The sequence below is a fragment of the Pseudoliparis swirei genome, chromosome 20 (assembly GCF_029220125.1).
Source record: "Pseudoliparis swirei isolate HS2019 ecotype Mariana Trench chromosome 20, NWPU_hadal_v1, whole genome shotgun sequence".
Classification (NCBI taxonomy): Eukaryota; Metazoa; Chordata; class Actinopteri; order Perciformes; family Liparidae; genus Pseudoliparis; species Pseudoliparis swirei.
Genome location: NC_079407.1, coordinates 11459288 through 11485926, shown reverse-complemented (window position 1 = coordinate 11485926; position 26639 = coordinate 11459288). Strand labels below are relative to the sequence as shown.

Here is a 26639-nt window from a genome sequence, read left to right as displayed (position 1 = left end):
TTGTTTCTATATAAAATAGGTATCAAAATGCACAAAAACGGTTTATAATATATATATATATAAATATATTGGTATTCGGGGGAACAGGTGAGATCCAGGCATGAAACCAAGGAGAGTGATTAGGAGCTGCAGCAGGTCACTCCCCCCCATATCTCCAACACCTTGAAACAGGAAGTGCTGCGTGAGAACCACGGTGTCAGGAGGGAGGATGAGCACAACAGGTGTCGGCTCTCCCTCACCACGGAATCATTCATTTCATAAACATGGACTTATAGAAATTTCACAGAAACACAGACTGAAACAACAACTGGCTCAGAGGGCAAAGTTCACAGTCAGCTGACAGCTGACCAAACAATAGTTTTGCTCAGGGTTGATTATTCCAGTTCTTTGCATGTTCAGTTCCTCACAGAATATCAGAACAAAATAAAACAGTGAGGCGTGACGATGCAATGAGTGCCTCCACGGACTATAAATCCTGTTCTGCAAATGGGACACGGCTTTGGACGGAACAAAATATTTTAACCCGAGGATAAAAACAGTAGCAGAGCAAAACATACAGAGTCGAACTAGAAGCTATAAAAAGACCCCTCCTCTCCCCGAGCAAAACAAGCAACCCCTCCCTGAACACAGCAGCCGCTGTCCTTATAGCTTCCCTCCGGGTTTTACCCTCCCTCCCACTCAATATCCATCACTATCCAATCCCCTCTCTTTCGGCTCTCCTCTCCCCCCGTCTTCTTATGCCCTCCCTCCCCCACACGCCCGACCTCAGCCGGTCCCCGTCGGCCGGGCCGAACAGTGAGAAAGCCCGTCCGTTCTGCAGGGCCAGAGCCAGGCTGATAAGCCCTCGATGAAGCTGCTGCCCTCTGGCCTGGTTCAAGTACCGCACATGGGTGGTCCACGCGCGAGAGACCACACCGTCAGTCACAACAACCGTATTTAGCTGTGATGATAAGGTCGGGGATGAATCCGGTCTGAATTGCAACCGAATTTATAAGGGTGATGAATTTGCGAGGTGGGGGAATGCTTTTCGATTCTACTTATTAATTCCCGAGCAATCTTAAACCTACGATAGCACAATGTATAGTGTTAGAAACAAAGTGGACAGGGCCTTCGTCTCAAAAGTATGTGAGACACACATGGTTGATATCAAGATCACATTGAGAATCATTTTCCAACACTCCTTATTGTATTTGATTTTTTAACTGCTGTGAATAAAAAAAAGATAGAACTTGCTACAGTCCATTTGAAGACTAAACATTTGTCCTCGCCAATGTTTTTTAAAGCATAAAAAATGTCCACATATAAAATATAATTAGAACTTCCCAGTGCAGAGCAGATCTTAAAGGTCATCTTACAAATTGACAATTACTGGCTCCAATCAGGAAACAAAACTGAACATTTTCTGTCATCTTGGTGATTTTGTTTTGTTTTTTACAGCACCTGCTCATTACAAACTTTAGCCTGTCCGATCATCGACCCAGTGGTGACCTCACATCAAGTGCGTTACCAGTAATAACCCTGTCATCACATCCACCCGGTCATACACTCTGAGAAAAGGAACACTGAAAACACCTCGCCACTCAGGTCCTCCTTCCTCTCTAATGACTTCATGTCTGCGGCTTCATCGAGCCACACCAGCCGTGCATAACCACCATCCTAAGAAAACATGGCGCAGCACTCAGACAACATAAACACACTTCAGGAGCCAAAAATAAATCTTTATGATGATTCATGACAGACGGATTTGAGGATTTTATTTTCTCCTCCCATCATATAACAAGGTAAATAAACCTGTGTCATTACTTTTTTAGCTCGCAGTTGATTCATAAGGACCACCAGTCCTGCTCGTGTTAAGCAAATCATTCTTCCATATAAACACACAAGATTTACAAAATAAATAAAAACTCATGGACTGAATACTGATGCTTAACTTCACTATTCTGAGCACTTCTTTCAGTTACCACAAGTTGGAAAATGTATTACGTGTCTTTTGTCCACTGCAACACGCTCATGTTTCCAGAATAACTTTAATGCATAGAGTCCCTCTCGTTCACATACGGACCACAATGAGCGATGCATCCGCTGACCACAATTGACCTGCTGTGTGCAGGTTACTATTGTTGTTGTGGTGTTCTTACATTAGCTTGCTCGTGCTGAATCAGGGATAATTAATAGCCTGTTCTCTCACTAGCACACACACACACACACACACACAGTAAACACTTTGGGACCGTGGCGCTCTGACAACCATCAGCCTGCTCGCAGCAGGGAAGTATACGTGCACTGAAGTACAATTTTAAGGTCGTTGTACGAGAGGATTTCCAATGCAGAACTTTTACTAAGAACGGTGCTTTTTCACATTGTTGTATGGGTAAGATCTGAATTCCTAACAAAACTGTGCATGTGCGACAAACTGAGCCTCAATATAAGACAATATATGCCTGCTGACATCTGACTGATATTATAGTAAATTAGGAAGCTAAAACACAGAGCTGGTGGTTGCACTTATTTATGTTCACATGGCATAATATTAAGATTAGCAGGGTGGTGCAGTTTCATGGAGATGTCAAATGGAACAGGTACACAACAGATTTCTGTCATTTCATCAGAGCACATACATGCGGTAGACAATCTGGTCAAAGCAGAACATCATACAGTTATAAAGTAGAATCCATAAATGTATGATAGGAGTCCTCACAGTTTGTGTACACAGGACAGGAGATAGTTCATTTAAGGACAGCATTTCGTATCAGGGGACTCTAGACTCATGGCGGAGGAAGCAAACCCCCAAATATGTTGAATGTTTATAATTTGAAGGACCGACGATCATATAATGTGTGCATATGTGAGCTCTTAGTAAAATCTGTAAAGATGATACTCAATGAAGAGCAGCCTGCAATCATGGGACTGAAGTCAAGTGACACAATTTAGAGGACTTTTGACTATATTATTTTCAGTGAATCACATTGGTTTCGTGTGAAATTAATTATGGGTTCATCAATGGAAATAAAAAAAGGTTACGAAAAGTTATGAACAAACTGATTACATCAACTTAAAGACTGGATTTAAAAAAAAAGCATTAAACACCAGAAAAGTTAGATCTTTGATTCGTAGGAAACCACATCCGTGTTACTAAATAAAACGAGGATGGATGAAAAATGACTTACTGAATCTGTGTATCTTATCAACTTGCTATTGCCTTCTAAAGCAGATTTTAAGAATCCGACATATCAAATATGCCGCCTCCCGACATCCGTAAAACTAAATTAGATTCTTCCAACACTCAAAAAAAAGCACAGAAATTACCAACCGCAGCAATCTATAAAATAAGTAATCATATATAACTAGAACGGGCACTCGGTAGAGCGCATACCTTCGCATATCACAAGATTGGGCATTGAATTATGAACATTTGGGCATTAGTTGCATGCCAATTGGATACAAATTGGCCGTGCTATGGTAAAAAGAAGATGTTGACCTTTTCATGACCGTGACCTTTGACCCGATTGATCCCAAAATCTAATCAAATGGTCCCCGGATAATAACCAATCAACCCACCGAATTTCATGCGATTCGGTTTAATACTTTGTGTTATGCGAATAACACGCATACAAATACATAAATAAATAAATAAATACACGGCGATCAAAACATAACCTTCCGCATTTTCAATGCGAAGGTAACAATTTATAGTGTCCTCGTCTCAGACTAAGGACACCAGAATGCTCTATTAAATAACATTAAATGCACGAACAAACTTCCTGCAGAGATGAACGCCCCCCTTCCCCAAGTGTCACTAACACGTGTGCAAAGAGAGACAGACGCCCGGAGTCCAACAGCTGCCTTCACGGCACCAGGACGAGCCGTCAGGACCAGAGACGGGCTGGCATGGAGAGCCGACAGCTCCCAGCAGTCCACCGGGGCGGACACACGGGTCGGTCTTTGCTCCCCTCCCTTCACACACGCCAAACAATAAAGGTATTATGCCTCTCCCCCTGACTCAGTTAATCCATGCTGTGAGATCGTAACAACAGCGTTGTGTTGTTGTGGCCCCGGTTACCTCCCGCCCGGTGCAAGTCGCGCGACGTTAACCTGAAGTTGTAACACAACTCGGCACGAGGTGGAAAAGTAGCCATTTCCTCTCGGGATAACTCCACCTGATCTCATGTCGGAAGCGCAGCTGCGGAAGAACTCGGAAGAGGGGAAGAAAAAATCCGGACTCCCTGCAGCAACAAAGTTGTTTCCGCGAAGGACTCAAACTCCCTCGTCGTTAGGTCTCCGGAAACGCATCGCAGCTGCACAGTGTGTCGCATGCTTATGGTTTCCTGTGGTGAAACTGTAATATAGTGACGGAATGTAATCAATTACATTCACTACAAAAACTTGAGTATTTCCATTTCATGCTACTTCTACATCTCAGAGGTAAACGTACTTTCCTCCACTACATTTATCTGACATCAGTAGTTACTTTGCGGAATCAGATTAATAATAAAAAATACCAACAAAAAAGTGATGTAATATTGTGGATTAGTGATTTACACGCTACTTTTACCAGATCCAACATTAAAGTGAGCAATATTTATCTTTGAGATGTAGAATAGTAAAAATTGGCATAAAATAGTTCAGCATAAGGACCTTGAAGAACTGAATGTTAGAGATGCACCGATCAGGTTTTTGGTGCCGATCACCGATCACTGAAATCAGTAAATGCCGATCCGATAATACCGATCACCGATCACGGTGTCGATTGAAGCATTCTATTTATTGTGTAGCATTATTGCCTAGGACTATGAGGAAATACATATATAAAGCAACTCAAACATTAAAGAAATTACCGATTTCTTTAAACATTTAGGACTTTTACTTTGAAAAATGTCCTAATTGATACATTAAAATTGTTTGATTGCTATTGTAGGGGATTTCAGATATGTATGGAAACATCTGCATCATTCATTTCCTGGAACTCTTGGAGAAATCTATTTACAGGACTTTGTTTAACATACAAAAGTCTGACTTATTTTTATAAACTCTTCCTTGGTATAGTAAAAATGTTTTAATGTTAGCATAATTTCAGCTAAATCTCAGAAACGATCTATAAAGATACAAAATTAGTTCATTGTTTACTTTTATATGTAATAGTGTATGATTTGTCGACATCTTATTTTGATAAACGGATGTTGTTTCACGTGGTTCTTTCCGCTAACTTTATCAAAACCCTCGCACGCTCCTGATCGAATGTGTTTACCGTGAGCATCAGTCTATAGGGGCAGACATGTGAGAGTCGGCTGAGTCGACCCAGAGATTCAACTCGGGGGACGGGGACGCCGCTCGGTGCGTGAGGATCCCCTCGTGGACTTCTCACTCTGCGGCCCTCGCCGGGCGCATCGTCTCCGTTGCGGTGCGCGGCGATTGAAACGTCTGATAGTTCTCGCAGATGTTACGTCATCTGATCGGCCGTTTTGAGAACGCCGATCAAAACCGATAATGGGAATATCGGCCGATATGGATCGGCGCCGATCAGATCGGTGCATCCCTACTGAATGTAACAGTCCTTAACCAAAGGATCTTTAGCCTGCAATGATAAACACAAAAATTAGAAAATAACCAATTAATGTTAGCAAGAAAATGATTAATTATCAAAAGAGTTGCTGATAGCCTTTTCATGATCAACTAATTGCTCCAGCTCTAGTTGATTTGCAATGTATTAGTTGAGTCAAACTTAATATACTGATCCAATAAAACTGTAGACTGCCTATTACTATTGAAGCAGTACTACTGATTCAATAGTAAACACACGAATGGCCCAAAAACATATCGTAAGTCAATACTTGCATTGAGCAATTGTGCGATTATGAATATCACATGAGGAAAATAAAAAGGCGAGGATGCTTCTTTTGTTGCATCTTCGGTAAATCATTAAGGTTAATGAGGACGTGGTTATTTTTATAAGAAAGCTTTTACGTGACAACATGAGTCACTTTGTGGCACAGCAGGTTCTGACAATAAGGCTCAAGTCATTACAAGTTATAGCTCCATAAAGGCAGGCTGCTGTGAAATGCAATGTCTGCCTGCTAATGTAAACAGATCCATCAGCATCCATTCCACAGATATAGAGAGCCACGCTAAATGCCCAAACACATCTTGACCACAACAAACCTTTTGGCAACACCGACGACGGAACCGTGTCAAATATTGACACACATTCAATTTAAAAGCCCATTCCAGAGGGATACTTCCAAGAGATTCACTTTCATGGACACAACTGTAAAAAAGAGAACAGAACTATTCTTCTACATTTTATGCCAGTGACTTCCAAAATATATAAAAAAAGAGTTTATCAATTTGACTGCACACTGGTCTCCCACAAGCATATAATTAAATTGTCTGTATATATTTATTATATTCTATATATTTTTTATTTATTGTATTTGTATGAGCACTGATGGAAGGATCCTGAGAATAAACAATGTAATTAAGAACGACTGCTTTGCTATGATCTTTGTTGTGTGAATGACAAGAAACTGGAAACTTTTAAGAATGTCTTGTAATATCTAACAAACATCACCAAAGATATTTCAGCCTAATGTAGGGGAATGACCAACTGAACGAATATGCAAGGTGTTTTAAAATGTAATCAGTACCCGCCATACTCTTTCATCAGAAGGTAGCAATTTAACAACAAAAGTTACATTTTAAACTATAATAGTCAAAGTTATTTATTAAAACCCGCCGCGAAACATTCTATTCTAACCGTCTATTTGTCTTATTATCCATCATCTCCTATCTAACAGACTCCAAGGTGTCAGCTTCAAATAAGGAAAAGGCCTGTTGACATTCCTTTGAAAGTTAAAATACAGCAGGAACGGGTCCACTCAACGTATCGGAGCCAGACAACACACAAAGCGGCCAATCCCGAGGCCTCGTTCAAACAAAGCAGCGCAGTGTTGCAGCCAATGACGGACGACTTCCAGGAGCAGCTTGTGGAATGTGGAAAGGTCAATGATAAAGAGAGCGCGATATAGATCACACAAGCCCGTACATGCACGCACACACACACTGCTCTGAGAGTTGGCTCAGCTGCAAGCTGAAAATAGTTTTTTTTATTATCTACAGCCAGGGCAAGCATTCAAACACTCTCTGACAATATGATCCACAAATGTGGAGCTATGTGGTTTTCACTGGAAAGGAAGGGGGTGGCGAAACTGCTAAATAAAAAGTAACTTAAGCGGCCAGACAATTGTAAATACTAAAGTTAAGTTCAAGTACCTCAAATTTGTACTTGGGCACAGCCTTGCATATGTAAATGTTCTTGCACTCCACCGGTACTGGTCTACTCTCGCCGTAACTTGTTGGTGCCCCATAAACACGATACAGCACAATGTCAGCGAGGTGGTGTTAAACCTCAAACATACTGTACAACACATGATTCAGGAGAGTGCCATCATTACACGGGGATGGCACCCCGTTGAAAAATGGAGACAATGAGGTGATGTCGTTGTGAAGCAAGGTCAAACCCCCCCCCCCAATCACTAGTCCCGTCACCACTGTGTCAGCTGTGAGGAGATGTACTGTTTGCTGCTCTGCCAAATACAGCATTAGAACGGTGACTGTTATTCAGAGTTAAGTTATTGTAATCAGATGCTGGTGAAATACACCAACTGTAAAAATATGTGGGAAGTGATTGTGACTTCTTCCACCACTGCGGCGTGCATGAGCAAGTGGAAGCCATGGAAAACAAGTATTCAACATTTGGACATGTTTATGCCAAACATTCTGGCTGCATTCAGTTGTTTTGTCAGATATCTTGGGCTAAACTGGAGAAATCTACCACTTCCTAAAAAAGTATTCTTAAAAGGGGGGTGGATTAATCTTCAAGATTTTTTTAAGAGCACGAGTGGTGCCTGATTAGATCGAACATACTTATCTATAGACCAAGTGCTGCAACAAGTCTTGCCTCGGTCATCCAGATTATTCCAGAGAAAACAATAACCAAATAAAACAGCATTCGCCCTTCCCACTAAAACATGCATTCATGAACATTGCAACTTCTCCAATACAGTCGAGGTGAAACAGGGCCACCATCCAGAACGGTCTTTGTGTTGTGTTTGTGAAGCCTCCATTTCATTGGGAACCTGCAGGCCCAAGCTTGATTTTTTTCCGTCCGAGATTAAAAAACTGCACATGCAAACACAAGAACAAAACTCCTTCCGCTGTTGCTGTGTGAAAAGTAGAAAATAAAAAATAAAACACTATGGAAGCAACGATATATTAATTAGTGATTAATCTGACGAGGTCGTGAAATTTAAGTCTCATTGGGTCCATTGGACCGGGCTGGGTCTGATGCCATGGCCCTGCTGATGCCCCACCCACTCCTCCTCTCTAGCTCCATCTGCCTGATGGATCATGGCGGTCTGTGTCATGGTCCAAGCCTACTACCAACTATTCATACACTGTCATACTCATTGAATGTGTTGTAACTCTGTAATGATTCCTTCTGTACACATGACATCGATTGCTTCTGTCCATCCTGGAGAGGGATCCTCCTCTGTTGCTCTCCTGAAGGTTTCTTCCCTTTTTTCCCTGTGAAAGGGTTGTTTCTATTTCTTGGGAGTTTTTCCTGATCCGATGTGATGTCCTGGGACAGGGATGTCTATGTGTACAGATTGTAAAGCCCTCTGAGAAAAAAATTGTAATACAAAATTAACTGAATTTAATTGAATAAGTAGATGAGTAAAGATGTCAGGTCACCTGCCATGGAATAGTCAGGGACTAAGATTACATGACACATTCCATATTTATATTGTCAGCTACCACTAGTTGTTTAAAATTACCATGTGCTCTATATATTTTAGAAGTGGCAGTGGTTGTCAGTGACCTACCACAGGGACGGGTGAAGAAGAAAATGTATTTGTATTTGTATATCTGACGATTATTTTCTTGATTCAAATAATCGATATAAAAAAAGTAAATGATTTCAAAATTCACAATCAAAAGTATGATAAGACAGAAACAATAGACATGTTGAGCGAAAGGTTTCTTCTGAGTTTTCTTTTTCACAATACTTATTCACTCCTTATATGCTGGACACAACAGTGGCCTGAAAACCAGACAAAGTGGTTGAAACGGATTCTCAGAAGTGGGTTATTGTTATAAAAAAATATTGTATTCATGAGGTGTGCTTGCCTCTGTTACTGTGTTGATGTTGGCTACTGCAGTCATTCCTGAGAGGATTTTATTTCCTCTCGGGCAATAAGCCTGGCCTCTTCTCCCTGTTACAGGGAAGAAGCCAAACGCAAAGTCTGTATGACCCACCTCGGGGGTTTTAAATGCGTCAGTCAGCAACATCCTCACTCTCTGGAGTCTGGACCCTTTTACACACCTTTTTATAGTTTCTTTCTTGATTTCTCTTATTTCTAATAATATAAATTTGCCACACCGTTCCTCAAACGTGCAGGCTAATGTGTCTGGTTGCTAATAAGATCGGTCACAGCCTCTAGCTGCCGCCTCGTATGTCGATACTAAAGCCGTTTGGAGTTTATGGGAGATTCCTAAACAGCATCTGTGTTTGTCTCTCTAACAGTTCCTTATTGTCTCTGACTTCACGACTTGACTTTTTGACTGCGATCCCCCTCATCTTCTCCAAATCTGGGCTGACTATCAAGAACAAAAAAACACAAAACCTGCTTCCAATAAAGATACCTTTGGCAAGAGTGGATTCCAGGCGTTGCTGTTGTACACGTTAATAGTCAAAGATCAGCAGGGCTTTCAAAATGTTATCATGATTGACAAATATGATTTTTGATTGTATGCCAATATTATGTAACGTAGAGATTACAGGAGATGAGTGATGAAACAATAATCCCCATCTGGACTCAAACCGGAGATGTTGCAGTTAATAGTCGGCGCCTTTGCCCATAAACCACACGATTTAATGTATTTTTAATGAGTAAAATCAGCTGTTGCTGTTCAGGGCTCTGACAATTAAATGTTTCTTCGCACCCAAACTTTTAGGACATTAACAATCTACCATGAACAAGTTATTTTTTGAGAACTAGCTGAAGTGTTGAAGTCCATTCTGCAGCCTCCAGGGTACCACAGGTCCCTTCCCTGTTACTACGAGGGATGGGGAGCGTTAGGATTTTATCGTAACTAGTATAGGATTATAGATACTGCTTAGAGGTTTGGTTTCTTATCCATACTCTTATTGGTTCTTTTGAATTATTTTGAGAGGGTAAATGACAATCAATTAAAAAAGAATCAACATTTCTTTATTATTCATATGTAAACTAAAAGTATTTCTTGAACAGGGGGAGAGAGATGGGTCATGACAACAGCCACAGTCTGCAAAAAGTTCCAAATCCTTAAAACACATACGCAGCGAAAAAATTTAGCTGAGTAATACGCTTTCATTGATTATCCTGTTCTTCTGATCAAACTCCATCTGACATCACACTAACGTTACCTGCAGTGGACGAGGACAGACAAACAGTTATCAGTTAGCATCGATGCAGATTGATGATATGCTTGTTGGCTACATGTTGTGGTAAAGTCCTGCTGTTTCCTCCCTTACTCGTGAGGGTCTTACTGACTTAAATAACAAAGACAGTTCTCACACTGTACTGAGCGTGAGTGTCAGAGTAAAGCACAACTCCGGCCCTCGTGCAAAGACAGATGCAGGAGGTTTAAGACTCTGCTTTGGGTATCTGAGTATTTAATATCTTAATGCTTATCGATTACTAGATAGCAGGGAGGGAAACAAGTGTAACCTCCAGTTATACGGGGTGAAAGATTAATAATACTATTCAAGCCCTAGTCACACAGTGCAATGCAGATGGTCTAGCCAGCATCCCCACTAGTCTAAATTCCTATTTTTTAGCAATATAAAAAACACATGCACCACACAGCAGTCAATCTAAATGTTTCCACAAAAAGCCCATCCCTCACTTTGAGTGTAATATATATATTATACACCCACTCTTAAAGTGTCATTAACATATTTGTATTGCATTAGACTTTTTACAAATCAAAAACTTAAATAAAGTTATCATTAAGTCCCCTGTCATAAATACAATTTAAATAGCTTTAAAAATATCAACATTGTCTGTTTTTGTTTAATTTCTTTCATGATTATTCCTGTGGATTTTAAATCAGGCAACATTTGTACTGCCCCTCCATGATAGTGAACTTGACAGCTTTTTCAATTCCCTCGAGTGAGGCTATTCACGACAATTATCCCATTGACAAAACTTCACGGCAAAAAATATTACGGGCGTGTTTTTTCGCGCCGTTCCTAAAAGAATCATGAACATGCCAGTTTCCAATGAGCTATAACCTTGTCTTACAAATACTTAACTTTTCAAACTTCAACATGATCTAATTTGCCATCTGAACTGTATCCTGGGTGATTTTGTCAGCCGACACCCAGTTCCTTCCTGACAGTTATCCTGGCTGAATAACTTACGGAGCGTGACGCGGTGATGGGGGATGATGCTGATAAGGGTGCTCACTGCTGAGGTAGGGGGGTGAGTATGTGAGAGAGAAAAGTGACCCCTCCATACAGCTCTGGCATCCCAGGAATGTGTGGTGTGCCCAGCACAAATCACACAACCTTGCTGACTATCTAACTGCACGCACAATCTCTTTCCCACTCACTCATGCATACATATATGAATAACAGAAATACATGAATGCCAGCTGAGGGGGAAAGGAGGAGGGGGAAACCATATTAAATAGACCAAAAGAGAGGAGAAAGGACTTGGGCAATACAAAAAAGTGGGGTCATGGTGGGGAGAGAGCAAGATAATCAAATCTCCGACAGACAATATCCTCTCTTTCCTCCTTCAGTCTGGCCAGAAACACACACCGGTTTTAGCAGAGAAAATTAAAGTTTACCACATTTGTGACCAGTTAAAGTTACATGCACATTGTAATACCATTTATCAGTGGTAGAAGATCCTTTACATACTAATACCACACGAGGAAAATAGTCCATTACCAGTAAAATTCTTAGATTCAAAACAGTAATTACTTAAGAGTATCAGCAAAGGGTACTAAAGGTTAAAAAAAAATTGTGCAGTAAAATTGCCTCTTAGTATTTTTACTATTATATATCATGTTTTTTTTAAATTAATATCACTGCTGCATCTATATGTACGTTGCACTCCTTTATATCTTGTTGGTCAGTTTAATCGACAGCAACGCATCATTTCTATAAGATCATCACATGTGTGTAGAGTATCTGCCCTGAAGGAACCACGTATCACAACAAACACACACACGGTAAACTGTTCATGAGTTTACGAAAACAGCCCTCCTTCCAGCTTTGTGACGATGCATTTTCACCCTCAAGGGTTTTAATAAGTTCACGGCTTCCACTTGACAGGAAACTTTAAAACCTAAAAAGTAATTTACGCTGCAGTGCTTCGCGATAACTAGCAGACAGATGAGAACAATAGCCAATGTTATCAGGAAGAGCTTTTCTCCTGGATTTGCACTAAGCCGTCCATCGAGCCCAGAGTCTGAGCATCGCAGCCCTGCCGTACAATTAGCTTGGTTATGTGTCCACAGCTGCGGCTTTTAATTGTTGAACAACTTTCACAAGTGGCTCAAAGCCTTGTAACGTGGCTATACCGTAAAAGCCAACAGCGGTACACCTCCCGTTCGCAGTGAGGTGTTCCTCAGACGACATCGGGAGGGACCGGACCGAAGGAGGTGTCCCTGCGGTCCCCTCAAAACCCAGACTTGAAAGCAGCTAGCGTTAGCCGCCGTTAGCTGCTGGACGGGGAGCGGAGACGCGCCTCAAGCTAGCCCGCAGTTAACTACAACTATTGAATAAAAATGTCGCTACTCACCCGAAAACTCGCGTGGGAATTTTTTTTTATGCCGCCAACCCGGTGTGGAATTAAACTTCCCTTTATTTCAGAGAGCAGAAGCGGGGCTAACTTTGGGCAAACTGAAGTATCACTTTCCCGACGCCATGTTTGGTTGAACAGGGAGGGGGGAGGGGGGGGGCTAACATCCGGGAAATTACGGTAAAGCACCATGGCAACCGAGTCAGCTAAGGAGACGCGTTCTCGTGGAGCGGGGATGACGTTTTAGTGGAGGTTCTACATTTGCATTGTATAACATTTACAAACACAGGTATTTTGCAAAACATTTCGTCCACAAAAAAATATATTAATCCAGTTAACGGGGTCAGAACCAGCCCTAGGGTGGTGGCCACTCAACATAATATAATATATATAAATATATCTTCTTAAAAATAGACATAATATAGGTATATAAAAATATATATACTATACCAAATTAAGAAGTTTTTACAGTGGAAAATAATATATACATGTCCTCTGCTGCTGCCCTTGGGAATGTTACAGTAACCGCAGGCTAGCTGGTTCATGATTTAACTTTTAAAAAACTACAATTCAAATATTTGAACCTACAATCATATATCATAGTATATATCTAGTTGTGGTATTTTTGCAGAAATACTTTGGATTCATATTAGGACCGTGTACGCGGTTCACGAGACTATAAAAGGAAAACCTTTACATGGTCTCCCGATTGAGCAACTATAAAGTCAAAATCAAGAGGCTAGCTGTGAAGAACTTTGGCCTCTCGTAAACAATTTCATCAAGGACACATTGTTTGTGTAGATATTACATTACATGTCATTTAGCAGACGCTTTTATCCAAAGCGACTTACAATAAGTGCATTCAACCATATGAATGACGACAAGACAAACATGTCACACCCACACTAACCATTTGTACATGTTTAGAGTATGTTATATAAAATCAATTGTTTATATTTAGAACATCGTCACGTTATCTGGTCTTATCAGAGATCACCTATTTCTGTAAAAGAACATTTTGTGAGGATCTTTAAGTTTTCATACATTCAGCCAGTTCAGCTTTAAAGTTCCATTCGTGCATTAAAAATCCATTTCAGAGAAGTCTATGGCAGCGATAGCTCATTTGATATGCGCGTGAACTTTCTGCATCCCACTCCCATCAGATCAAGAAGTTCATGTTCCTTCAGGTCTTTGGTTACATAATTAGAAATATGACATTTTGGGATATTGAGGAATAGTCCAGATTCTCATTACGAGGTAGTTATTGGACGCTTACAGTCTATACTTCTGACCAGCTCAGAGGATTTATTTACTTTTGTAAGAGACACAGCTACTTCCTGCTTTCAGAACATTGACTGGAAAGAGAAAACACTTTCAGGAGGGAAGAATAAACACAAGATTAAATTGATTTAGGTTTTTTATTTTTTTTAGAACAAAACAATTCTCCATCTCTATATGTGACACTGAAACGCAGAACTGAATGGGCATCAATCAGACAAAAGGAAAGAAAAAAGGTAAGCTATAATAATAATAATAAAAGTTCCAAAAGACAACTCTTACAAAAGCACGTTGTCCACTGCCGCTGAAACACCAGATAATAAAACCAAATCGTTTAAACACTTTCATGTCACTGTAGAAGCATAATACAAAAAGTAAAAAGGACAACTTAATATTGAAGACACACGTACTGATACTCTACTCACATCTTTGGCATAAATATCAAGACTTGTTTTTATGCCCGTTAGCATTCCTTAGATCTGCTTAATAGAAGAGTTTCCACTTTAGGAGTCAAATGCATTATGAAGATGTGCCACAGGATTTTTTAAAGCGTTTTTGAAAATCTAATTCCTCCAGGCGTGTTACAAGCAGTCGTGGTCTAAGTACATGTGAACGTGGGAATGGTGGGCCAATCTTCGTCTTCCTGGCTCCGAGGGTGCGCTCAGTTGGCGTGCTGAACGGTGGAGAAGCAAAGCTTGAGGGTGTACGGGTAAGGACCGGCTGGAGGGAGAGGGAGAGAGACGGACGAGTGAGGCCTCAAGAAACAGCACCCGAAGAGGAATTATTCTTCCTTTCCATTAAGCCTGCTTTTGTAAACAGTTTCATTTATTTTGTTCTGGCTCTTTAGGTAGTACAGACAACTAAATAAACAGAGCCCTCATTAATTTTAATTAGACATTGGTGAAAAGTAATCTTCATACCTGCAAACTCATGAGGGGTGAAAAAGGTCACAACGGGGGGGGGGGGGTTGCAGGTTACTTTTTTTTTTTGTCGTCGCCACACCGTAGCCACGTTGTTTGATGAAACCTCAAAGCTTTTAGAACTACAACTACATTCATTTTATTGTACCGACTACAAAACTAAATAAACAAAGTAATAACAAATATACATTGTCATTATATACAATATGGTTAAAGTCATTCATGAGCCAACTTCCTTTTTTTGGCTACCTGGTTGTCACGATACTAACATAACTTCTATACGATACCTGCCATAAATATGATACTGATAACAGAATTCGAAACAATACCATAAAAACAATATGATACCATAAATACGATACTGGTATATTTATCTATAATAGTAATAAATAAAACATCTGTATGGTTCTTTTTACCAACTTTTTCAACACTTAACAAATGGCAGTATTATTAGTATTAATACAGCCAGATATGAATGAAACTACATGGTTCCATCATAGCATTGATTATACACTATGAGGCCTTTAGTCAGTATCTGACCAGATGATACACAGTTCATCAGGATGAGCAGTTGTAGAGTTACACAACTTTACAGACTGTCTGCATCATCGACAAGGTCCTTAAACATTTCACTTCAGGCATCTTTTTTTTTGTAGCCGAAGATGGTCTGAAAAGCTCCGCCGCTTCACGCCACTCGCTGTGCGAGCTGCGCAGCGCAGTGCGTGCAGACATTATGACATGGATCATCGCACTCTCTTTTAATTAAGTATCGATACAAAAAAATATGCTAAATCATATCGTTTTTAACGTACGGATACCGTGTTAGCATCGATACACCGTGCAGCGTGACAGCAGTAGATGTAGCGGGCTAACATTCAAGCTAACCTGAACCCCCAAACGCTGTAGACATCTTGACGCTGATTGGCCGAGACTCAACACGTCCCACCAAATATGTTTTATTGTGAAATCACCACGTCACATTTTCTCCGCATCTCACTTCAATCTTAACGGCAGCGGGCCAGGTGACCCAACAAAAACTCTTCGGATCTACACGATTCACGTGGATGACCTATTTTGATTTCAAAACGGCGAATTTCACCTAAAGGTGACAAGTTTGCAGGTATGAATCTAGTGCTGTACTACATTCAGAGGCACATATTTTCCTTTTTAGCCATGTACTAACCAGAAGAATAAGCATTCGGTTACATAATAGAAATGCTAGTACAGTACACCTGCCTAAAATTAACAACTACAGTAGTTGATGAGCTCAAATTTACTTTTTTCCTTGGTATGGTAAGGCACATTAATAAAAAAAATTGTTTTAACTGTGTCAGTTAGCCAAGAGGCTATTTATCATTTGTAGTCCCGAGAGGCAGATGTCATAAGACAAACCTAAAAACATAAGATTACATATACAATGTTTGTACAATATTTACATTTTCCATTAACTTGGTTAAATAACATTCCTGATCAGTAAAATCCTGTCTTAAAAGCATCAAAACATTATCAACGCTATAAGGTGATGTAGGTAATGTACCTCAAACAACAACAACAGAATTTATGGAAACATTCGTCGGTGTCTTACCCGTACCTGCATTTTTCATCTGGAAGTGGTTTATCAAGGCCAGGGCCTCCATGGCATCATTGATCGACTCCCACTCCAGCAGACCGGAGGCACTGCGGTCGCTGGGGGCTGCGCCACCTGGTGGTTAGGTGTCACAATTACACCACACATTCAAGATACAAAAATATATCCATGTGCAGTGCTTTGCTACTGCGATCAAACTTAACAAAAGCACATCCCCATTAAGCAGATTCAAAAGCAGCTTACTCTTTCCAGTGAACATTTTGACGTTGACGGGGGTCTTGACACCGAGCTCCTCACAAATCTGTAAAGAACACAACATGTATTATTAGGGACTGTGAGCACCACCACTTTATCGGCACAGCCAACGCTTCCTCTCAAAATACTCTCATTGTCCATACACACATCCATAACCTGCACTGATCCATATTTCCTCTCTACAGACCTGATTGAAAATCTCTGGCGTGACGTCTGGCTGGGCGTTGAAGAAGTGCAACACGTTGCTCGGGTGCTGGATGCGGTTTTTGGCCGCCTGCTCCGGCGATGTGAACCGGTTGTTTCGGGAGCCGTGGAAGTCCTTGAAACTGCTCGATCCGTCTTCCAGCTCATAGCACTGACCAGGTACAATGGCTTGCTGCTTGGACACGCTGCAAGGAAGGATGATTCATACGTTTAAAAAAAAAAAAAAAAAGAGAAGCATTTTCTGCTTACATGTGAGGAGAGACACCACATGGCCATCTCTCATGCCCGAACAAAGGGGCTGTAAATTAGTAAGAGTTTATTAGCGGTTGTTGTGCAGACATTTACCCCACTCACTTCCCAAGTTGCCAGTAAACAAGTTATTTCTTACATTTCTGGAATAAGGCCAGTAAGTTTAATCGGCTTGAGGCATTTTAGTTTATAGCATGGCTTACTCCTTCTGGACATTAGAAAGGCTTGTGGGACTGGACGGAAACTCACCACACATTCAGTCTCTGTCCAAAGAGAAAGTTGTTGTTGAGGTGAGTGATGGAGCGGTCCACTGCATAGCAGTCTCCCATTTCCACCATGGCTGCTCCGGGCTTACTCTTCATGAACTTCACCTGTGGAGGGGGACACAAGACAGGATTGACCAGAGCCCTTAAGAAACATTAGACTCATTAGGAGACAAATCTGTTGGGTTTGACGTGATGGCTTGGGGTAAGTGAGTGTGTGTTTATGGGGAGGGATTGTTTTTTAACGAATCAACGTTCCAATCATGTCGCTACTATCCTATTTTCATTTAGAGTCATTTTCTGTTAATATTCCTTTGTCAGTTGAGAATATTTCTTATTAAACAATCATTTCCCCATAATATCACTTGGGTTCAGCCTCGCCGTCCCCTTCCCAGCACTAATAGACACCACAACTGTCCAGGTACTGACCCTCTCCACGTTGCCATAAAGGCAAAAGATGTTGAAGACGCGGTCGGCGTTCATCTTGACAGGCTCCAAGCCATATAACATGACAACTGGAGACTCAGCATGGCCACCGTACTCGCCAGGAGGAGGGGGAGGAGGCCCGTAGCTCGGCCCGTAGCTTCTGCCTCCACGACCCCTCATTGGTGGACCCATGCGGCGACCCTCGTAGGGCGGGGAACCGTAGTTCTCATCGTAGCCGTGGTAGCCACCACCTTAAGAATGAGGCCATCAAATAAGTAACAGCTCAAAAAACAGTTTACACAGGAATATACTTCAAGTTTAATAATCAAGACAGATTTTAAAAAAGTCCTTTTAAACTTCTAACGTATTGAAGACAGTTTGTTCTTGTTCTTCTGAAGAGCCTTACCGTACTCTGGAGGGTGGTCGCCCAACAAAGCAGGCTGTCTCTGGCGCTTGTTGGGATTGGCATTGACATCCTCTGTAATGTCAGGAAGACAAAATAAGAGTTTGGGAAAAGGGTAGAAAAAGAAAATAAGGTGTCTTATAAAGAGAAATACAATGGGATGCCTGAGCATTTACAGTTTGGTATCACGACAGAATTTGATGTAGGCCATCATACCATAATGCAGGGTTTTTCCTGCATAGAGAAAATTTGGGCGCGCGCCTAAGCCGTTTTTCCGAGCGCCTATGACAAATCCCGAGCGTCTAAGGCAAAAAAAAATCCGCGATGAAAGAAATATGAACAAATCACCGCTGAGCGAGGCGCGCGCGAGCCGAGAAGAGTTGTTGACGGGGGGGGGGGGTGAGCGTGTGCTCACCCGTGTGCGCGCATCACAGCAGAGCTTCGATGCCGGCGCGCGCATCGCTCTGTCGCGCGAGCCGGGAATTGTTTGCGGGGGGGGGGGGGGGGGGGACGGACGAAAATTACTGAGTGGCGGGTGGAGATTTCACCCTGTTATAATAGGCACAAAAAAAAATTTGGGAGCACCGAAGACCCATTTTGACCCAGGAAAAACCCTGAAATGTAAATAAATAATTTGTCACGGGTAACTTTCCTAAAAAAAAAAAAAAAAAGAAGAGGAGCTACATGTGAAAACTATAGCAGATAACAATTAGTGTATCTGTAAAAATAGCAGACTTATGTCTATCTCAGCAGTTAGTTGCAAGCTGAGCTTCTGTGCTTTGTTTATATAGCATTGAGGGACTTGGGAAGAGAGGTGTGGGGATGTAAGATGGCAACACTGGTTTTAGGTTCCATGGAAAGGACCTGGAAACCACGGTAAACCTTTAGAACAAGTGAAACAGGGGGAAATGGCAAACATTGCTGTGGATGCTGATCTGGGAGGTTAAGCAGGTAAGAAAATAGTAGTAGTGTTTAATTCAGTCATCAGACACACAATACAATAAAGCTTATACACAATAGGTCTGAAAATACATCGGCATGAGCATATTGATGCCTATCCTTAATATAATAACAAAAATCACTCCAGTTGTCCATTTGTCAAGCTTATCAAAATTTGTGTAAAAATCTGTATGCTCACACATACCTGAATTGCTCCCATTGCCATCTCCATCACCGTCTGTACAGGTACACAATAATCATACACAATCAGAATTAAAAAAGTAGATACTTTTTTCCCCCCCTCCCTCGGGCAAATATAAAATTACCCGTTAGAATGTCGGAAGAGTGCTGTAAAACCACTCATGAAAAAACTGTGTTTTTCTATTAAAAACCATGTGGCTTACTACCTCAGCGGGCGATCAACCGGGCTCTTACAGAATCTAAAAGCGGTTTGGCAACAAGCTTCTGTTGGAAGCGTTGGGACACCCATGGCCAGTGTGGCTTCTGGTTGAAACACTCCTCTCTTTGTAATGAACAGGGTTGATCATGGCCCAAGCACATCAGACATGAAATCATATCAAGTTCACACCCACTCCCTCAGATTAAAAGCATGATTTAATTCCCCCCCCCCCTCCCCCCCAAAAGCACGTATAGATGACATTCCCGGGACAAGACATGACGTAGTGAACAGACATACAGCAGGTTTGAGTGACATTAGAAAAACGCCAGCTCTGACAGAACCCCAACCAACACCCTCTTCCAGAAAGATTAAGCCCTTATGAGAGGGTGAGAGAAATAGAGTCATGTCAGTCTGGTGTGGCGATGTTGGGTGCTGGGGCTTTGGAGTCATGTGTTGCTGTGCAGTTATGTTCCCCGGAGAGGGTCTCGATTTACTTACTGCACGCTTACAAACAGTGGGGAGGGAGATATTTGCTGCAGCAGTTCCATCACTCAATTCATTCCATCCCACACTCTTATCCATTTCCTCTTTTGGAGGGGAAACAACTCTCCACCGCAGGATCGATTCCTTGGTTTTATCAAGCTGAAACGCCCATTGGTGGGTTGGTTGGCAGTCCGTTTGTCCTTTTTGTCCTTTTTTTTGGGAATAGTCCGCTTAGCACCCACTGGGTGACCTTGAGGCTGCCATAGAGCACAGTTCAGTTGGAGAGCTGGCTCTTCTTAGCCGCAAATTGCCAAACCTGCATCACATGGAAGGCGTTACACAGGTTCTAGACTTTAGAATAAAGCAACAAAAAAAAACCTGCACAAAAAAAAGAAAAGAAAGAGCTGTACAGGGATGCATGTAGGAAGAAAATCAGAGGGAGAAACAGATGGAGAGATGAGGAGAAAGAGCAAGAGAGAAAACTCAGAAAGAAACACATAAAACTAAAAAAGAAACAAGGCCCAGAGTGTGCTTGATGGTGTTGTCAGCAGTGTCTCATCTTCATCAGTTGTCTTGTGTTGACTCCAATGTGGCTGGCTACAGCTTGATTCGAGGGTGCGAGTCATCTATTGGATCAGTTGGTGCAGGCGCCAGCGAGTGTGTTGCTTGAATGGGTTTTTGGTGTCAGCAACATAGCCCAAAACCGCACAGGAAGGGCCGAGGCTTTGGCAAATGACAACTGATTAGCATCAGTATGCAGGTTGTACCGAGATGTCAGTCTCTACCTTCTGTTTGGGTGGATGCAGTGTCTTCTCTGGTGTCTGTCTCCGTTTGGTGTAGACAGAGGGTGGTGGGGTTGTAGATGCAAGCTTTGGCCTGCTTTCAATGTGTCATTCACTTGTGTCTCAAAATGGGTATGGGGAAAACCAAACGGGAGGAAGGGCCCCAAGTGTAGCTCAGTGCCCAACCCCCCGCCCTCCAACACCACCCTTTAGAAGTGGCTCTTCTCTTGTGCTGGAATGCGGAGACGAGGAATGAGTGGTATATCAGTCCTACACCGGCATGTTGAATGGATGGTGTCTTGTAGTTTGTCCCTCGTGTCTCGGGGGACAGTTGGCCCTCTGTATGATAGTGGCTGTGTCCTCACTGAAGAAGTGGATACTTGAGATGGTGGTAGCGGAGTGGTGATGTTGTCAGCCTGTATCAGCCTCGCTGTCCTGTGCATGTTGTTGTTGTTGTTGTTGGACTTGCTGATATCACCGATTTATCAGGGGGAGGTAAGAGTTACATGATGTTGCAGATATTCTGTTTACCGACGCTGGTCCTTGCCTCTGCCCTCACTTCTCAGAAAAATCGCTGGAATTGTGAGTATTTATGTTACATCTCATTGCAAAATGATAAGTAACCACACATTTCTACAGCTGGAATGTTTTAAATAATCAAACCTAAATATTATTCTCATATCGCCCCTGCTTTCCCCTTAAACCTGCATACAAACCTGACTGTAGTGCGTTATCGAAAAGTACGAAGAACTACAAACAGTAACACCAAGAGCAACACTTCAGTCATGCCACACAAGTTCTTTCCAAAAAGAAAAACACTACATATCAGCATATTGGACACAATTTGAATCCATTTAGTGGCATTATTAATGAAGTGTTGTTGAAACGTCCCACAGCAGCAGCAAGGATGCTTCACATCGATGAGTGTGTTCAATGTTTTACCTGGGCCTCCGAGGTTGGGGTTGGTGTAGTCCCAGGTGTCTTGGTCGTTCTTGAACACATTCAGTCGAGTGGGCTGAGGAGACACAACTTATGAATACAAGCATAAAGATACAAACTAAAAGTTCAACCTGTCTATTTGTACACCTTTAGAGTGTAATAGATGGATTTTTGGAAGAATTGTTTTGGTAGCAATAAACATTACGCCTTTGTAACTAGCATTACAGGTCAAATTCAAAGAGTAGCTATGGGGTTGGTTTCCATGGCATTGTGCAGGCGTTTGTTATTCCTCACCCACCACGGCCATTTCGTTAAGTAACATTGACCGTGCATTGCAGCTTTACCTTTGCGTACTCGATCTTCAGTGTGCAGCAGCCAGAGTAGATATCTGCTCCGTTGAGCGACGCCTTGGCCCGCTGGGCACTTTGCACGGAGTCAAACGTAATGACAGGAGTCAAGGACAAGTATCAAATGTATCTTTACGACAGGAATGGAGATTTAGACCAAAAGCCACAAAACACCTACACACAGGATTGGTGTCTACTCTACAGATATATGACAGTTTCAACCACAAATGGTCTTCGTCGAGTACTTTTTCAAATGAGGAAACAGCAGTGTTTTTAGGTTTGTTCTCTCCAACTGCATCACAAAGAGTATGCATGTCTATATGCCTCCTGATGATCAACAAACGCAGCCAGTCAATCACTAGTTCACTATGATGAATAGTTTTATCATTGGCATCCGTGACACGTTCTAGAACAGGTTTGTACAACAGGAGTTTCAAACTGACAACCCACCTATAAAAACTACAGCAACAACTATTGTATGGTAATCAACAATCAGATTTGTTGTGAGATAGCACCGGTGGAAAAAGGATATTCAACCATCGCTTGGACACCATTCTTCCTGAAGATAACGATTCTTTGAACAGGCCCACAGTTGTTGCAGATGGTGTAGAGGACGTCCTGTGAAAATATACAGGGTGAAAAATAGGTATACATGTAAAACACAGGGTAAAATGTTAAGATCAAAAAGTGAGCACAAGCGTGGGAAAATATAATCATTACAACGAAAGTGCCAAAAACTGAAGTTTTTCAAAGGTTGGCTCTCAAAATCAAGTGAATACCCTCAGACACTCAATATTAAAATTCCCATCATTAAAGCAGAATTAATTATATTGACACCATGCTCTGAAAAAAGGTGCATGTCTCTTGAGCCAATATGATGTTGGTGCATTTATTAGATACATGATGGCTTAAAGTTATGCAGAATTAGCAGCATGGCCGCTTTGAGTGACAGGTGGGTGCCGCAAGCCTACGATCACCAAGGCTAATTTAAAAACAGTTCATACACAGCTATATATATAGCTTTGATATAAATTGGGCTAACTTTCCAGACTAAGAGATTGACTGTTTATTCCTTCTGGTGAGCTTAGTTTTCGCGAGCCAAAGCTCAGAATCCCAATTTATGTCAAAGCTGCTAATGAGAATTATGACCACACCTGTCGAATAAAGCCACCACCTAACTTAGCCCCACCGAGCCTCGCTTTCCCCCATATCCACTTATTTGTCCAAATATGGTGACTGCAGGTTCAAAAAAAGTAGCTGTTGCCGTCCACTTCTGAGCTTCACGTGTATATTTTATGTGGATGTTTGTGCCATCCAAGAAATGAATCAATATGTAAAATCATTAATTGCAGCCATACGATAGAAAAACAGCAGTTTCCTTTATGATCCAAGATAAAATGTCCATTTACCGAGGTGATGGGGTAGATGGGGTTCATGATGGTGAGAAGGAGAACATTGTTGACACTTCTAGAGTCATCGGAGTCTCCCGGCCTGGAGATCTTCTGGCTCGTGGAGTAGTTGATGAAAGCCGGGTGGCCGGCGATGTATACTTGGTTGTCTGCAGCATAGGTCACGGATGTGGAAGACCCGTTCAAGTCTTCGTACTCCACCAGCGCCTGCCGCTTCTTGGGCATCACTACCACATAGCTTAAAATTTAAAAATAGCGGTTAGATGAGGAAGCAGATGCAGTTAATTCAACTGGGTGACAATTGCGGCCAAATGCTTTTTACAATTGTACTTGTAGCTTCATATCTTGCCGGTAAAACGTTGAAAGTCACCGCCGGACTAAAACCAACATGATTTGTGCCATGCTAAGAATCCAGGTTGTTTAACATAGTTTTCTGGAAATAAATGTAGCGGCTATTTTCCTCTACCTGATTGCTCCAAATTCTTGCAGGGCCTCGACCAGATCAGCCTCTGTAACGCCGTCCACCAGTCCCCGGACATGCACCACAACTGATGGAAGGGTCTTGTGTGGGTCTTCGTATCCCTGTGACGGAGAAAAAGTTCTGTTTAAATATTTACTTATCTGAAGTGCAAACATGCTTCGGAGCCCTCTCTGAAGCAATAGTGTAGTATGTTCCCTCCAACAACACAACCACAAGGTATATAAAGAGATGGATTGTGTATAAGTGGAGTAAAATTATGTCATCAAGTACACATAACTACAGGCAACGTGAATATTTCCAGCTTATACATCTCTCAACCACATTTCAGGCAGCAAATGTAATACCGTTGTAATTCACGACACATAACTATTTTTTCCCCTTCAGTGAAAAACATGCATCTGTGAACCTTAAACTGGAGGAGTGTTTTCTGGGCAGTAGTACTTTAGCAACACTATAGTAATTTATAGGAGTACAATGCAACATATTCAATAATGCAGCACTAGTAGCATAACAGTAAAACGTGGGCAGGGACCATTGGACTACTTATGAGTTATTCTACTTCAGACACCCGAACACTTAATGCAGGACAGTTGCTTGTTTTTATTACCGTTTCCACAGTGTGGTGGTTACTTTGACTTTAGAGACTCTGATTACCTTTTCCAACTCTGGATAGGTGGAGATTAAAGATTGGGCAGCACGGTGGCTCAGTGGTTAGCACTGTCGCCTCACAGCAAGAAGGCCCTGGGTTGGAATCCCGGTCGTCCCGGTCATTCCAGGTCCTTTCTGTGTGGAGTTTGCATGTTCTCCTGCGTGGGTTTACTCCGGGTACTCCGGTTTCCCCCACCATCATAAAGACATGAACCGCATCCTCACCCCGGTTCGTATGGATGTGAATGAATGTTGGTGGTGGTGGTGGTCGGAGGGGCCGTAGGCGCTGAATGGCAGCCACGCTTCCGTCTACTGATGTAGCTTACCACCACCGGGATGACTGTGTGTGTGTGTGTGTGTGTGTGTGCGTGTGTATGACTACTGGACTCTGTAAGCGACTTCGGGTATTTAGAGAAGCGCTATATAAAATTGAATGTTATTATTATTATTTAAGATGCTATGGCTCATTATGTTTCCCGTATTTACCTCAAAACGTGCAATTTAACCGTAGGTTGCAGCTGAGGGGGATGGGGCAGCTAATCGCCGCGCAGTGTTTTAAGGTTTCATTTAATACACATTTCTCCAACAACAAATGTTGGTTTAATTAACCCTACACGTGACAGTAAATTGTTTCCCCGCGTGAACGAGCCGCTGGACGGATGCTAGCCAGCCTCGTTATCACAATGTGTAGCTAGCATGGAGCTAACCGCTACCGCGTAGCTAGCTAAGTACTAGAACAAAGCCTGGCTCAGGCGAGGCCCGGTCGTCACACCCGCCTCAAACGACCCCACCGGGCCGCACAGTATAGCTAGGTATATGTGCAGATAGTGTTCCAGGCGGTGTCTTTATTAGGCCCGTGTGTGCAATTACGTAACAAAACTGAGAAAACACGACAAAGCAGTAAAACAAAAATTACATGCGACGCGTCGTGACCTTTTTTTTTTTGCCAGACCCGCATCTGAATGAATGCGAATTAAAGCAGGAAAGCAGCGGCTCGCGCGTTTTCGTTCGGTAACTTGTACTAATCTCCTTCACACGACTCACCGTGGCCATTCCGTCGGTTTTCTGTCGTTTCGTTGCCCGGCCGTCCTCGCTGTAGTAACGGCTCGCTGCAGTAGCCATGTTGTCCCGTTTAAAAAGGATGGTGGTAGTGACGCTGAACTGAAATGGCCGGAGTCAAGAAAAACGAGGATCATGCATCCACGCCCAGGACAGCGGCATCGCGGACCGTGATAGGCTCAGGCAGCCGTCGATCTATCCGTGGACTTGAGCAACAGCCAATGGATGCACGGTAAGGGTTGACTAGTTTTAAGTTTAGAACCACCGACTGGAAATCAGAACATGGAAACTTTGCGAATCAGATTAATTATACATATAAATAAAACATATAGACAGAGAACCAATGACCAATTGTATCTCACATGGTTAGGAAAAATGTATAAGTGTGTTAATGAGTTCAAATTCATTATTATATCAATAAAGCAGATTCTTTAACTTTCAGTGTAATTTGTAAGGCACAGCTATAGAGCCGTTGTGCATTTAACATATTTGAGGTTTGTTGCACAAAACTTTATGCCTGCAGTTAAAAAAAAAGTGTCTTTAGAAGTATATGCAGAGATGAACAGGAAAAATAATATGGCATATGCATCTTAGTACAGCACTATACAAATATGTAACAGTCTATATACTGCTGATGGGTTACAATATTACAAAAGTTGAGAACAAATACAGTACATTTTTTAAATTACACAAAATAAGCTTACAGTGAAATAAA

At 41.9% G+C, this 26639-nt stretch overlaps 2 protein-coding genes across 3 annotated transcripts in view; both read right to left on the bottom strand.

The window, feature by feature from the left end:
* The window catches only part of pak4 (p21 protein (Cdc42/Rac)-activated kinase 4), a 30172-nt gene extending 17220 nt beyond the window's left edge, over positions 1-12952 (bottom strand). Inside the window, exon 1 of the mRNA XM_056440307.1 lies at positions 12852-12952. The gene's annotated coding sequence lies outside the window, so the exon portion shown is untranslated. The remainder of the gene's footprint in view (positions 1-12851) is intronic.
* A 1303-nt stretch (positions 12953-14255) lies between these two features.
* On the bottom strand, positions 14256-26017 carry LOC130210638 (heterogeneous nuclear ribonucleoprotein L-like). 2 transcript variants are annotated; one of them, XM_056441096.1, is made up of 14 exons: positions 25910-26017; positions 24203-24318; positions 23737-23974; positions 22860-22945; positions 22325-22421; positions 21984-22056; positions 19582-19614; positions 18441-18512; positions 18038-18285; positions 17595-17716; positions 17080-17281; positions 16881-16938; positions 16635-16751; positions 14256-14849 (listed from the first exon to the last, which is right to left on the bottom strand). In XM_056441096.1, exons 1-14 carry the CDS (start codon positions 25985-25987, stop codon positions 14791-14793), a joined length of 1599 nt encoding a protein of 532 aa, XP_056297071.1. In that variant the 5' UTR covers positions 25988-26017; the 3' UTR covers positions 14256-14790. The 2 variants fall into 2 exon arrangements, with proteins under 2 accessions (XP_056297071.1, XP_056297072.1); XM_056441097.1 differs by having other exon boundaries at positions 16641-16751.
* Between the last annotated feature and the right edge of the window lie 622 nt (positions 26018-26639).

Bases quoted from the DNA above. Each gene is read 5' to 3' on its own strand.
- LOC130210638 (XM_056441096.1), bottom strand. From the start codon at position 25,987: ATGGCTACTGCAGCGAGCCGTTACTACAGCGAGGACGGCCGGGCAACG. The intron at 24,319-25,909 runs GTGAGTCGTGTG...TCTCCGTCACAG, and splicing joins AAACCGACGGAATGGCCACG to GGATACGAAGACCCACACAA. The intron at 22,422-22,859 runs ATATCCTTTTTC...TCCTGTCATTAC, and splicing joins GGTGTCCAAGCGATGGTTGA to GTTTGACTCCGTGCAAAGTG.